The 15,539-nt window shown below is 45.7% G+C and overlaps 1 protein-coding gene across 1 annotated transcript; it reads right to left on the bottom strand.

The window, feature by feature from the left end:
- Nucleotides 1–13,287: 13,287 nt before the first annotated feature.
- On the bottom strand, nt 13,288–15,245 carry Mrpl51 (mitochondrial ribosomal protein L51). The gene is made up of 3 exons (XM_041637339.1): nt 14,787–15,245; nt 14,586–14,696; nt 13,288–14,020 (listed from the first exon to the last, which is right to left on the bottom strand). The coding sequence occupies exons 1-3, from the start codon at nt 14,863–14,865 to the stop codon at nt 13,824–13,826; spliced, it is 387 nt and encodes a 128-aa protein (XP_041493273.1). The 5' UTR covers nt 14,866–15,245; the 3' UTR covers nt 13,288–13,823.
- Between the last annotated feature and the right edge of the window lie 294 nt (nt 15,246–15,539).

Here is a 15,539-nt window from a genome sequence, read left to right as displayed (position 1 = left end):
CAGGTTGAATGAATCCACAGAGCACGAGCTTGAGGTGGAACAGCTTTTTTTATTGTCTGCTGGGCTGGTTTTATAACATGGCACCAAATGAGGAGGGGGCTGCGAAGGGACTGTAACCTGACCCTAGCAGGGATCAAGGACTGGTCACCATGCACTTAAAATTCCTTCCTTCCCAGCTCCAGGAGCAGAGGGAATTTATTATATTTTCCTTTCAGATAAGCACCTCAGATGGGGGCAGGGATATCAACTCGGGGCTGCAGTTCCCACAATTCCCCCTATTTTATTTTATAATGAGGGTCCTGTCTTAGGTCCTGCGAAAGAAGTACCTTCCCTTGCCCATCATAGGGCCCCCGATGCCCTGTCTTAGGTGGGGGGTCTCCCCACAGGTTGCCCGTCCTTGGAGACCCTCATTTTTTCAGCATCTGTAGCCACACTTCATGACTTCCGGAAGAGTCATGCGCCAGACTGAGTAACACCTGACGGTGGACAAGCTCAGTCAGAGTGAAGATATTTAAGACTCGTTTTAAGAGGAGCAGGCCTACTGCCACCCCTACTAGTCCCAAGATCCCCAGGGATAAGGCACCCCCCCATCGCTGTGCCCAACCCCCAATCTGGGCCATGGTATTCCACCATCCCTCAGCAGATACAGGTTCAACACGAGTTTCATTAATTGCAATAACTTGATGTACCAAAGAGTGGGTAAAGTTTACAAAGGAATCATTCCAAGGCCCCCTAAGGTAAGCATTAAGGCATTGCACCTCAAAGGACATATTTTTCACTTCCATAAGGGCAGAATGATAAAAATGAGAACAAGAGGCTTGTTGCACCATCCACAACACATTAATCTGTTCCTGTAATAAGGCCGTTTGCTGGTTTAAATTTAACATCCCCAACTGAATATGTGAGTTAATGGTATTTTGAGTTTCTAAGGCCTGGGTAACACGGGCAGCAAGAGTGTTAACAGTCTCTGCAGTAGCTGCACTCTGGGACACGGTGATTCCTGCAATGGTGGCGGCTGTGGCTGATATGGCGATAGCCGCGATGACTGCGGCGGTGATCCCAAAGTCTCTTCTTGCTCTATACAAGATAAGCTCTCGTCCATCATGTGGGTCTTCTACCACCAGGGGAACCAGGGCAGGAATTCTCACCATCAGCACGGACTCATCCGTCGGGGACCAGCAGTTGCTCAAAAAGCAGGAGCTGGAAGAACGATTTGGACACCATCCTCCCCGACCGACCCATTAAAGGCAACAAACATAAAGGGAGGTAGAACACAAGCTAGGCTGACAATAGAGAAATTCATTCCTGCTGCATAATTAATCTGGAGGGAGGTTTCGAAGATGTCCGATGTGTTCCATTGGGCTGTGGCATTGAAGGCCAAGCCCTTTTGAAGGGCTAAAGGTCTAATATCTGTACGTGCACGAGGGCCACAGAGAAGCATGCCTGCGAATGTAGGTGAAACTCCTGCCATATTTGGATTTCTATAGGAATAATGAAAGGCCCCTCCCAAGGAGTTTTTAAAGGTAGGTCGGTGACCAAACCACCATAAATATTTATCTCCCTCCAATTTCCATGGTTCCTTAGGAGCACAATTTCCCCAAGGCAATGGTAAATATAATTTGAAGGACTGTGGCATCTTCCAACATAAGGTCTCGGAGGGGTAGGGAGTCCAGAAACATTTTTTTTTAAATTTATTGGGTAAAAGATATCTCTCAATCCAAAACAGGGATGCCCAGAAGAATTAGAAGAAAAGTCTCCCAGAGAATAATTACTAAGGACCACACATGGTCCAGAAAGGGAGATACTAGGCATCGCTGAAATATTTATTGTTAATCCTCCAGAAGCAGAGGGCATGGGATATATCAAACATTAAATTACCCAGTGAGGATCTTTCTAATGCTGTATTTGCTGCAGGAACTCCCAAGGTATAATTGGTGGAATAAAAGGATGGAAAAATAGAGCTTATTTTACTTACCGGCATCAGTATGGGTGGATTCCTCACCAGTGCCCATCTCAGGCCTCCCTCGATGTTCTTCACTTGAACCCATATTATCAGGGCCAGTAGGGCCTGACTCCACTGGCCGAACATTCTGCTCTGGCACCCAGATGGGTTTTTTTGGTTCCTGGAGGGAAAATACAAATGGCTCCCCCGGCCCTAGCCAGCATGGGTGTGGGTGATTGCCATTGTCCCATGATACTGTCCTTCCATATAACCCAGCCCAGAGATTGAGAGGGTTTCTGCCAATGTCTTTCCATTGCTGATAGACCTTGTTTATCTACTGTTAAAAAATTTAAAATGTATAAAATTGTAGATAATTGGGTATTTGGGGAGGTGATATACTCGCCCTTCTTTATTTTACAAAAGAACTGTTTAAGGGTAGCATGTGTGCGCTCCACTATAGCCTGTCCTGTAGGATTATGTGGAATTCCAAAGGTATGTGTAATTTGTTGTTCTTGGCAAAATTTTGCAAACCGTTGGCTCGTATAAGCTGGTCCATTGTCTGTTTTGAGAAAGTCTGGGATTCCCATATAGGCAAAAGCCTGTAGGCAATGGGCAATAACATCCTTAATCTTTTCCCCTGAATGTAGGGAGGCATAAATTACCTTGGAATAAGTATCTACAGAGACATGTAAAAATTTAAGTCTGCCAGCTTGGGACAAATGGGTGACATCCATCTGCCAAAGGTGGTTAGGACGGAGGCCTCGAGGATTAACACCTTCGTTGGGGGCATTATGAAATGGAGCACAAGCTGGACATTGGGATGTGATTTGAGTAGCCGTGGCTAGAGAAGAGCCAGAGTGAAACTTTAGAGAAGAGGCATTTAAATGATACTTTTCATGAAGATGACGGGCTCGTTGTTCCTCAGAAAGGAACAATGCCATTGGGTGGGTGAGGGAATCAGCAAGCTTATTTCCCTCTGCCAAGGGCCCTGGCAGATCAGTATGGGCCTGAATGTGGCCAACAAAGGCAGGAAACACTCTTTGGCATATAAGACTTTGTAGCTGAACCAAAAGGTGGAAAACCTGAGAGGTAGGTAATATGTATGGTGAGGTTTCCAATGGCCCAACAATCCTTGCCACATATATACTATCAGTATACAAGTTGAAGGGTTGATCCTTGAAAAGAGAAAAGGCCATAAGGCAGGCCGTGAGTTCTGCAGCTTGGGCAGAAATCGGACCTAGGGGCTGCTTTTCTTTAATTGAATCAGAGACTACCACTGCATAGCCCTTGGAAGAACCATCAGTGAACACTGAGTGCACTCCCTTAAGGGGGGAAGTTTTAATAATTCTTGGAAAAATAACAGGATGATTCTTAAAAAAGGAAAATAAACGGGAATCAGGAAAATGGTTATCAAAAATGGCTCCAGTGGTGGCGATGAACAAGGTCCATCCATCTTGAACCCTCTGTAGCCTTGTTATTTCCTCTTTTTGATAAGGGATTAGAAATTTATTTGGGCCGGGTGGTCGTGGCGCACGCCTTTAATCCCAGCACTCGGGAGGCAGAGGCAGGCGGATCTCTGTGAGTTCGAGGCCAGCCTGGTCTACAAGAGCTAGTTCCAGGACAGGAACCAAAAGCTACGGAGAAACCCTGTCTCGAAAAATCAAAAAAAAAAAAAAAAGAAAGAAATTTATTTGGGATCCTACCAAAAACTTGTAAACTAAAATCATATGCCTTCCGTAGGAGCTGTAGCACCATTTCATAATATGGAGTCACCACCTTCTTAGGGGAAGCGGGTAAATGCAGCCAATAAATGGGTCCCCCTTGCCAAAAAACTCCAGTAGGAGAAAATTGTGAAGAAAAGACCATGAAATAAAAAGGGTGGGCATAATCAAGGCGGCGGAGATGTGCTCGCTCAAGAGCATTAAGCAAGGCATACAGGGCTTCTTTCGCCGCTGGAGTCATGATCCTGGGGGAGGCAGGGGAAGGGTCCCCAGGTAGCATGTCATACAGGGGCTTAAGAGTTCCCGTAGGAATGGAAAGGGAGGAACGGATCCACTGAACATCTCCCAATAATTTCTGCCAGTCATGGAGGGTCTGTAAATGGGAGCAATCCAGCTGCAACCTCTGAGGCTGAAGCCCAATGGATTGGATTTGAAAGCCCAGATAGGAATAGGGGGACTGCATCTGCACCTTCTCTGGGGCCAAAATGAACCCATGTCCCTCTAGAAGGGTCTGTAACTCTGTAAACATTAATAAACTTTCTTCTTTTGTTGGTGCTGCCAGAAATATATCACCCATATAAAGGACACTATGGAAGGAGGAAAACTTAAGCCGAAGTGGATCCAAACAAGCTGCAACATACATTTAACAAATTGAAGGACTGGCAGTCCTGTCCTGGATTGTTAGGGTTAGCAATCACTGGGCAGCACTTAACGCCCCCACAGGGAGCCTCCTCCTAGAAGAGCCTCCTCAGAGCCCAACCAAATGGGAGGGGCCAGAGAGGTCCCGAACTGGTCAGAAAGAGGATAGGGAGGGGGCTTGTCCTGCTCCCCAGAGGTCCCCTTTGTCTTTTCTTTTAAACGAGCCCTGCGTAATTCTCGCTGCAGCGCTGCGATTTCTCCCTCCAAAACTTCTTCTTCTGAACCTGTTGATTCCCCCAAGCTCTCTTCAAAATCAGACAAAGAAGGGTAGAGGCGTGTTTGCGCCGAAGAATTTTGCTTGGGACGAGCCCCTAAGCTCTCAGAGGAAACTCTGTCCCAGGATTCACTTCCCTCCCCCTTGTCTGGAGGTTTTCGCTTTCTTTTAACCTTTCTCTCTTCTACCTTACCAGGCTTCCCCTTAGCTGGCTGAGAGAGCGGTTCGGCCTATGCTTCAGAGGCAATATCAGAACAAAGGGAAGCCTTAGTCTCACTGTCTTGAATCTCAGATAACACCTCTTTTGTTGCTTCCAAAGCCTGCTTAACCCGGACTTTCTATGTAAGCAAAGCATCCCTGATCAGTCTCCAAAGGGAGAATGTGGCCATTGGCAGGACCTCAGGCCCCTCCTCTCTCAACGTTTTCTGAAGATCCCCGCGGACCTGTTCCCACTCAGAAATATTGAGGGCTCCACTGGTGACGAACCAGGGACTCCACGTCTCTATAGTCTTAAGAAAATCTTCTAAAGTCTTAGTTTTTACAGCTGTTCCCTGCTCTTTCAATAATCTCTTTAACTGAAACTTTAACTCCGATTTACTCGTAATATTTCCCATATTTCTTAATTAATTAATTAATTCTATATAATTCCCCAATGCGTCCCGGCCGGCTTACAGGACGACCCAGTCCACTTACCTCACTTTCCGATCTCGGTTGGGGCCTCCAGATGCCGCGCCAGCGCGGGCTGGAACCAAGAGTCTCGGCGGAGGGTGTCCAGGTTGAATGAATCCACAGAGCACGAGCTTGAGGTGGAACAGCTTTTTTTATTGTCTGCTGGGCTGGTTTTATAACATGGCACCAAATGAGGAGGGGGCTGCGAAGGGACTGTAACCTGACCCTAGCAGGGATCAAGGACTGGTCACCATGCACTTAAAATTCCTTCCTTCCCAGCTCCAGGAGCAGAGGGAATTTATTATGTTTTCCTTGCAGATAAGCACCTCAAATGGGGGCAGGGATATCAACTTGGGGCTGCAGTTCCCACACTGGGGGTGGCTTTGATGTTTCAAAATCCCATGCCAGGCTCAGTATCTTTCTCTATCTGCTGCCTATGCATAAGATGTAAGTTCATAACTCTATATATGTATATATGTATGTGTGTATATGTATGTGTATGTATATAGTATTGAGGCCCTGTCATATGTATATACATGAATACTGAGACAGTGTCTGGTGTGTTCCAGGCTGGCCTCTGGCTCACTTTGTATCCAAGGATACCCTGGAGCCTCCAGGAATGCTGGACTCCTGGTGTGTGCCCATGCCCAGTTTACTCAGGGCCGTAGAGTGAACTCAGAGTTTCCTGCACGCTAAGCAAGCAGTCTATCATTTGAGCAACACACTCAGCCCCAACCTGACATGTTTTCTTCATTTTTGTGGTCAGGATGTAAAAATATTCTCTTAGCAATCTGGTATAGTGGCACACCTGTGTAATCCCAGCACTCGGGATAGAGAAAAGAGTTTAGGCTAAACTCAGCTACATTGTGAGCTCAGGCTCAACCCACTCAGCCACCTTCACACATAATAACCTGTTGCTGTTAACTTCCAGGGCACCTTCACGCCGTCCCTGGAGACCTTGTGAATGCTAAAGCCACTCCCCAATGTAATCCCAGCCTCCAGCCTCCATTTTTGGAAACCCCTCCCCTGTGTCCATTGAACCTTGACCCCTCCCCAGGAAAGGTCAAGAACACTCCCACAGGCTATTTAAACTGCTCTGCAGAAAATAAACAAATAAACACCCGTAGGTTTTTTGGTTGGTTTTCGGTTTTTCAAGACAGGGTTTCTCTGTAGCTTTGGAGCCTGTTCCAGAACTAGCTCTTGTAGAGCAGGCTGGCCTCGAACTCACAGAGATCTGCCTGTCTCTTCTTCCCGAGTGCTGGGATTCATGGCATGTGCCACCAGTGCCCGGCTAGCAAGCTTTATTTATTAAAACACAAATAATATAGTACTATAGTAAATGAATAATGCATTCTGTAGCTGTATAACATCTTGGTTACTTGTTTATCAACTGATGAACATTTGTCTTTTTTAAAGGATTACATTTATTTATTTGGGGGCCTTTTTTTTTCTGTCAGCTTAGTGGCAGTACTGGAATCTACTGATACTTTTTTTTTAATTTTCGAGACAGGGTTTCTCTGTAGTTTTTGGTGCCTGTCCTGGAACTAGCTCTTGTAGGCCAAGCTGGCCTTGAACTCACAGAGATCCGCCTGCCTCTGCCTCCGAAGTGCGGGGATTAAAGGGATTAAAGGCATGCGCGACCACCGCCCGGCCAGACGGTCATTCTCTTGGATGACATCTAGGAGTGGCATTACTAAATCACATGTATCTCCGTATTTAACCTTTGGTGCAAATGTGGATTTTCCAAAGACGCCACACCGTATTACTAAAATGTTAAAAAGTCCTTTAATTTTCTTCAGGACCTACCTGACTCTTACCTCCAGCTCTTGGCCTGTCTTTAGATATACAAGGTAGCTCCCTCCGCTAACAAACACCACTCCCTCTCACAGCTTTGCTAGGTATGCAGTGACTCCATGCTATTTCTCTCTTCTGGGCCATTTTTCTACATTGTTTGCTTGAAAAGCCAGTTACCCTCTACTCCTTAGCAGGCTGTCTTTTGGGCCACCAACCAGCTCCCAAATCATGACACAGTATTAGTTATGAATGCTTAGCCTAACTTAGGCTCATTTCTTGCTAGCTCTTATAATTTAACCAGTTTCTCTTTAACTATGTTTTGCCTTGGAGCTTTTAACCTTTCTTCCCTTCCCTTCCTTCTTCTTTCTCTTTCTTTCTTCCTGTATATCCTACTGTTCTGCTGTCTCTATGGCTGGTTGGTGGCTCCCTGTCTTTCTCGCTTGAGCCTAGATCTCTCCTGCTTACTCTGCCCATCAGTCCCACCTATCCCTCTCCTGCCTAGCTACTAGCTGCTGAGCTTTTTTTCCTTCTTTTTTCTTTTCTTTTCTTTCTTTTTTTTTTTTTAATTTGAGACAGGATTTCTCTGTGGTTTTTGAAGACTGTCCCTGAAACTCACTCTGTGTAGACCAGACTGACCTTGGACTCAGAGATTAGCCTACCTCCGACTCCCGAATGCTAGGCTTAAAGGTGTGCGACCCACCACCCCTGGCTACCGTTCAGCTTTTTATTAGACTAATCAGGTACCTTAAGCAGACAAGGTGAAAACAAATTAATCTTTTTTTTTAATATTTATTTATTTATTATGTATACAATATTCTGTCTGTGTGTATGCCAGAAGGCCAGAAGAGGGCACCAGACCCAACTACAGATGGTTGTGAGCCACCATGTGGTTGCTGGGAATTGAACTCAGGACCTTTGGAAGAGCAGGCAATGCTCTTAACCTCTGAGCCATCTCTCCAGCCCCCAACAAATTAATCTTTACATAATTAAATATTCCACAACACTCCTTTAACATTCCTTTCCCTTCAGGAAATCTTCCCTCCCTTTCCTGCTCCCCCAGGGTGGGATGCAGCCTGCTCTGTTGCGTCTATCTGCTAATTCCCCTTTGAGCTCCTAGCACTGAATCTTTCCAAGATCCACTCCAAGCATTGTGTCAGCAAGTACCTTTTTAGGGCTGAGGATAATCCTCAGTGGGAGGACACATGACTGACACACGTCAAGCCCTAGGTTTAATCCACAGTAACTCTCGTCCATGTACACACACACAAACTCTGACCCCCTTAAAAATGTCTCATGCAACTTTTTAAAATTTTTTTAATTGATATTTATTGAGCTCTACATTTTTCTTTGTTCCCTCCCTACTTCTCCCCTCCCCACTTCAACCCTCCCCCAAGGTCCCAATTTACTCAGGAGATCTTGTCTTTTTCTACTTTCTACTTCCCATGTAGATTAGATCTATGTAAGTCTCTCTTAGTGTCCACATTGTTGTCTAAGTTCTCTGGGATTGGGGGCTGGAGAGATGGCTCAGTGGTTAAGAGCATTGCTTGCTCTTCCAAAGGTCCCGAGTTCAATTCCCAGCAACCACATGGTGGCTCACAACCATCTTTAAAGAGGTCTGGTGCCCTCTTCTGGCCTGCAGACATGCACACAGACAGAATATTGTATACACAATAAATAAATAAATATTTAAAAAAAAAATAAGTTCTCTGGGATTGTGGTTTGTAGGCTGGCTTTCTTTGCTTTATGTTTAAAAACCACCTATGAAGCCGGGCGGTGGTGGCGCACGCCTTTAATCCCAGCACTCAGGAGGCAGAGGTAGGCGGATCTCTGTGAGTTCGAGACCAGCCTGGTCTACAGAGCTAGTTCCAGGAGAGGCTCCAAAGCCACAGAGAAACCCTGTCTCGAAAAAACAAAACAAAACAACAACAAAAAAAAAAAAACCTATGAGTGAGTACCTGTGATAATTGTCTTTCAGTGTCTGGGTCACCTCACTCAAAATAATGCTTTCTAGCTCCATCCATTTTCCTGCAAAGTTCAAGATGTTTTTTTTTTCTGCTGTGTAGTACTCCATTGTGTAAATGTACCACATTTTCCTTATCCATTCTTTGGCTGAGGGACATTTAGGTTGTTTCCAGGTTCTGGCTATGACAAACAAAGCTTCTATAAACATAGTTGAGCACATGCCCTTGTGGCACAGTTGAGCATCCTTTGAATATATACCCAAAAGTGGTATTGCTGGGTCTTGAGGAAGGCTGTTTCCTAATTTCCTGAGTCGCCACACTGACATCCAAAGGGGCTGTACCAGCTTGTGTTCCCACCAGCAATGCAGAAGTGTTTCCTTTTCCCCACAACCTCTCCAGCATAAGTTGTCATCAGTATTTTTGATCTTGGTCATTCTTTCAGGTGTAAGATGGAATCTCAGAATTGTTTTGATTTGCATTTCTCTGATGACTAAGGATGTTGAACATTTCCTTAAGTGTCTTTCAGCCATTTTAGATTCCTTTGTTGAGAGTTCTCTGTTTAGGTCTGTACTTCATTTTTTTTTTAAATTGGATTATGTGTTCTTTTGGTGTCCAATTTCTTGAGTTCTTTGTATATTTTGGAGATCAGACTTCTGTCTGATGTGAGGTTAGTGAAGATCTTTTCCCATTCTGTAGGCTGTCATTTTGTCTTGTTGACCGTGTCCTTTGCTTTACAGAAGCTTTTCAGTTTCAGGAGGTCCCATTTAATTTTCTGCTGGGGTTATATTTAGGAAGTGGTTCCCTGTGCCAATGCGTTCACAAGTGTACTACCCATATTCTCTTCTATGAGGTTCAGTGTGGCTGGCTTTATGTTGAGGTCTTTGATCCATTTGGACTTGAGTTTTGTGCATGGTGATAGATATGGGTCTATTTTCATTCTTCTACATGTTGATATCCGGTTATACCAGCATCACTTGTTAAATATTCTTTTTTTTTCCATTTGATATTTTTTGCTTCTTTGTCAAATATCAGGTGTTCAAAGATGTGTGGATTGATATCCGGGTCTTCTGTTCAGTTCCATTAGTCCTCCTGTCTGTTTTTATGCCAATACCAGGCTGTTTTCAGTACTGTAGCTCTATAGTAGAGTTTGAAGTCGGATTGTGATGCCTCCAGAAGTTCTTTCATTGTACAGGATTGTTTTGGCTATCCTGGGTTTTTTGCTTTTTCCATATGAAATTGAGTACCGTTATTTCGAGGTCTTTTAAAGAATTTTTCTGGGATTTTGATGGGCATTGCATTGAATCTATAACTCTACTTTTCTTATGCAATTACCTTATTCAACTGTGTGCCTGTTTACAAACACTCTACACCAGAAGTATGAAGTCTATGTGGAGGCAGAAAATAGCTCTGCTGTTGTGGTTTATATGCCTCCAAGATTCTTACACACAATGCCTCAGTGTTTACTGAAGGAAAATGTTGCCTACTGTTCTGTACCAAAAACAATACAGCTCTGTGTTTGAAAATGAGACCTTTTGTATCTTAGAGCAGGAAGTCTTTTATACAGTCTTGTGGAGTTGAATTGTTAATTTCCTCTTCTCTAAGAAGCATAGATTCTATTAAAACAGTTTCTTCTTCCTTTCCTACCTTTTTTTTTTTTAAAAAAAAAAGTGGGGGGGTGTTTCATTGTGCATCCCTGCCTGGACCAGAACTTGCTCTGTAGACCAGGCTGGCCTCAAACTGACAGATCTGCCTGCCCCTGTACAGGGATCAAAGGTTTCTATTTTGCTACCATGGTTGTTGACACCATGACTTGTTAGACTCATGTTATCAACCCTTGTCACTTCCATTTTGCCCTTTGGGATCAAGTCTTTAAGTAAACAAGGCCAAGAGAGACTGAATAATAAAACCTTGTGCAAAAAGAACCTCAGCTGGGGCTGGAGAGACAGCGCTGACTTAAGAGCACTTGCTGTTCTTGCAGTGGCCCCAATTTGGTTCTCAAAAAGGATACCAACTGACTCAGTGTGAGTGAAGATGCCTTAGGGAAGCTCCCTGCTGAAGATATGGCCTCATGACAACAAAACAGAATTAACTAGCTGAACCCAGAAGAAATGAACTAATGCTTTCAACCACATTTCAGAATGGACTGCTATGTAATAAAGATCATTGAATTGACACAAGACTTAATAATTTCAATAAAATAAATCAGCCTAAAACCGGTGGTAGTGGTTGTTATTCCTTTAATCCCAGCACACTGGAGGCAGAGGCAAGCAGATCTCTTTGAGTTCCAGACCAGCCTGGTCTACAGAGGTAGTTCCAGGATAGGATAGCCATGGCTACACAGATAAACCCTATCTCCAAAAACAAAAATTACTTTTATGAACTCAAGTTTTGCTTGCATGTATGTCTGAGCACCGTGTACATGCCTGTCTCCATGGGAAGCACAGGAACTGGAGCCAGACAGCTGTGGGTCCTCTGGAAGATGGCTCTTTTTGTGTGTGTGTGTGGTTTTTTGAGAAAGGGTTTCTCTGTGGCTCTGTGGCTTTGGAGCCTGTCCTGTCACTAGCTCTTGTAGACCAGGCTGGCCCTGAACTCACAGAAATCCACCTGCCTCTGCCTCTCAAGTGCTGGGATTAAAGGCATGTGCCACCACCACCCGGCTGGAAGTAGGCTCTTAACTGCTGAGCCATCTCTCCAGCCCCCAGATTCTGTCCCCAGAAACAAAACAAAAACCAAAGGGAATTACCTTTTTGGGGTTTTTGCTTTTTGTTGTTATTGTTTTTGGTTTTTTGAGACAGGGTTTCTCTGTAGCTTTGGAGCCTAGCCTGGAACTAGCTCTTGTAGACCAGGCTGGCCTCGAACTCACAGAGATATGCCTGCCACTGCCTCCTAAGTGCTGGGATTAAAGGCCTGCGCCACCACTGCCCGACTGGATTACCTTTTTGTAATTTCCAAACTTCTCACTGAATTGTTTTTTATTTAAAAAAAAAGTATGAAAAATATCATAATGAGCCCAAGCATGGTACCACAAGTCTTAAATCGCAGAGCTAAAGAGGCAGAGGCAGGTGGATCTCTGTGAGTTCAAGGTTAACCTTGACTACATAGTGAGTTCCAGGACAGTTGGGATTATATAGAGACCCTGCCTTCAAAAAACAAAAATAAATGAAAGAAAAACATATTTTTTTTTGTAATTAATATATACTAACAAAAACAAAATCTAGGCAGAAGGTACAGTTCACTGTGGAACAAGTACTTGGTATATTCAAGATCCAGCACTATAACACACGTAAGTCTTGAAGAAGTCCATTCATGCTTTTTAAGAGTTTTACTTTCATCTGATCATCTCTCTCATAACCCTGGTGCTTACACCCATATTAAAATATCTTTAAGCCGGGTAATGGTGGCGCACGCCTTTAATCCCAGCACTTGGGAGGCAGAGGCAGATGGATCTCTGTGAGTTAGAGACCAGCCTGGTCTACAGAGCTAGTTCCAGGACAGGCTCCAAAGCCACAGAAAAACCCTGTCTTGAAAAACCAAAAAAAAAAAACTTTATTAAGTGCCACATTTTTTTCTTAAAAGAAAACAACAAGAATAACAACAAAACATGCATGGTAGCACACACCTGTAATCCCTGCATTGGGAGGTGGTGACAGGATTGGGAGCTCAAGCATAGCCTCAGCTACATCATAAGTTCTAGGCCAATCTAAGCAACGTGAGACTTTACATCCAGAAAACAAAATAAAGCCACATATGAAAGTCCAAGATTCATCTCTGCCAATGGATGAAGCTTCTGATGACTTCAGCTTCACATCCCGTGTGCTCTAATGTGGCACTTACTATTATTAAAAAAGTTAGAAAGCCAGGTGTGGAGGCACATACATCTATCTCAGCACTCAGAAGACAGAGGCGGGAGCAACTCTGAGTCAGAGGCCAGCCTGGTCTATACAGTGAGTTCCAGGTCAGAATTAGAGAAACCCTGTCCATTCCGTTCCCCCCACTACACACACATTTTTTTTTTAAGTAAGGAAGAGGTACTCCGTTGGAGGAGTGCTTGCCTAGCACATAGGAAATCCTAGTGTGATCTTTAACACTCCATAAAACTGGATGAGGTTCACCAGGTGCTGGTGGCACACACCTTTAATCCCAGCACTCAGGAGGTAGAAGCAGGCGGATCTCTGTGAGTTTGAGGCCAGCCTGGTGTATAGAGCAAGTTCAGGACAGTCAGGGCTACACAGAGAAGGCCTATCTTGAAAAAACAAACAAAACTGGATGTGGTTAAGGGTCATCGTCTGAAATACTTCTCTACTCAGAGAAGTTAACCTCATTTATTTTGATGAGCGCAGTACAAGTGTAATTTCACTTTCCCACTTCATTTTGGTGTCACACTCTTTAGAGACAACAGCATCATTGCACTTCCAAGGGGCCGGGGAGCTCAGTGGCAGAGCATTTCCCTAGAATGACAACGTTCCTGGGTTTTGTCTCTAAGATTACATAAAAAAAAAAAAAAAAACCACCAAACATGAAGGGCCAAGGTCAGAAAGAGCCAACAATAATGATTCTAATTGTCGTACTTCTAAGACGTAAAGTATGATTGGGTTGTAAATAAGTAAGATCTTAACAGAAGAGCTTACGACTCAGGAATGAGAAACTTGAGTCTGCAGGAGTGAGCAGAAGTAGCACTGAGGGAACACACAGTGTGCATATCCCATCCCAAAGACAGCCCATTTTATCAGAGAAAGCACACTGCGTTTCCTCGCAGGGATAGGTCCTGTTCCCCTTCTCCAGGGTGACAAGCGCATCTCTTCTCGAGTTCCCAGTTCTCTGTTCTAGCGGTACTTCCCATGCCGGTTAAAGTGTTTGTAGAGATAGCGGATCCGTTTGTTGAGGTTGTGCAGGTCCTCGGCGAACATTCTGCTTCCAACCATTTTCTTCTTTCGGATACAGCGCTGCAACTCATTTCCTCTCCAGCCTCGAAGCCATACCGGGCCCTTGATCAGTTCCTTCGGGTGCTTTTCGAAGTTCCCTGTAATGCGAGAGAATGTTAAGCTTGCAGAGAAGGGAAGGCAGCCTAGGCCAGCTAAGCCTCCACCCCACGGCTGCAGTTCCCTGAGCAGAGCTTACAGACCAGGCACGCCCGTAATGCTACTAAGAACAGTCTTCGGGGCTCAAGAGATGGCTCTGCGGTAAGAACATTTGTTCCTGCAAAGAGCCCGGGACCCAGCACACACATCTAGAGGTTCACAACTGTGTGCAAGGCCAGTTCTAGGGAGCCTGACATCCTGTACCTGCCGGCTTTGCTTGAATAACACATGGCACATGTACAGTAAAACAGGCAAGCGCGCGCCAGAATGCTTGGGATTCAGATACTGACACTACCGTCCAGCTCTGGGCACTCAGAACAACGCACAAGTGTGTTAGTCCGTCTCATCACCACACAATTCTCTGTAACTTAGACTGGTCTTGTCTGCCTTAGTCCCCAGCTTATGCCACCAAGCCTGGCCTGAACACACTACTATTCTCCAAGCAAATAAAAACAAAGTAGTCAATACAGCCTACCAGTCCTTCTGAAATTAGCAATCAAGTCCTACCCAGGATCCCGATGTTGTCGTAGACACCAAACAGAGCCCTCTTCTCGTTCCAGCGGTCAACCACTCTCGGGGGCGGCAGCGTAAGCCTCACACGGGTCAACAGCGGTACACCTAGGAATGGAAGGGAGAAGAAAGAATCAGCACCGCCTATCAACAAGCAGTTCGCGGGGCGCCTGTCTTATCTGTACCTTAGCCACTTACCCAGAGAGAAGCTTCTGCACGCCAAGGGCATCCAGCCCCACAGGCTCCTACTTGCCACCCAAGGGAGACTCCCTGCCATTACTCTAGCGCCCGTCTACCTCGACAGGGCCCAGCACTAGCCAGAAAAATAGGGACCAGGTGTATATTTCAAAGACCAGGTAAAGGACACAGTCTCAGCAGGGGCTCACGCGGAACAGACAGCAGGAGACGCCATCTTGGGCTTTACCCAGCTAGCTTTGGGAGCGGACGCCCCTCGGCTCGCACCGCCCTAGCCACAATCTCCGCCCCCCAAGTTCTGGCCGAGCATGCGCGCCCAGCTCAGACACTTCCGGTTTAGCCAGGGGACGTTTTTAGGGCTGCGGCACATTTTCTTGTCGCAGGGTAGGACATCTCCAACCCGGAACTCCGTGTCCGTGCAAATAAACCCTCTCCTGTTTCCCTGGGCGTCCTCCACTGTGAGGGAGGTGGAGGATGGGAGCCCGGCGCCGCGACAAGATCCCCTTGCACCTCGCCACACGGTTTTGCTGAGACAGTATACTCTAGCAGTTTAGAGGGCAGGGATTTGAGGTCCGGGGCCTCCCGGTGGGATATCCGGGTCGCCATTCCGGGGACGGGGCGTTGTGGAGGAACTGGAGAAAGCGCAGACCCATCTTGCTCCGCCTCCGGTGCTGTGATTGGCCGGCCTCTCCCGGCCTCCCGGCGCTGTGATTGGTCGGCCTCTCCAGCGCGTCACGCTCCGCCTCCTGGCAGCCG

This window comes from Microtus oregoni, unplaced genomic scaffold (assembly GCF_018167655.1).
Source record: "Microtus oregoni isolate MIOR12 unplaced genomic scaffold, Mior012 000002F_ref0000024, whole genome shotgun sequence".
NCBI classification, from domain to species: domain Eukaryota; kingdom Metazoa; phylum Chordata; class Mammalia; order Rodentia; family Cricetidae; genus Microtus; species Microtus oregoni.
This window is presented reverse-complemented; position numbering and strand designations above follow the sequence as displayed.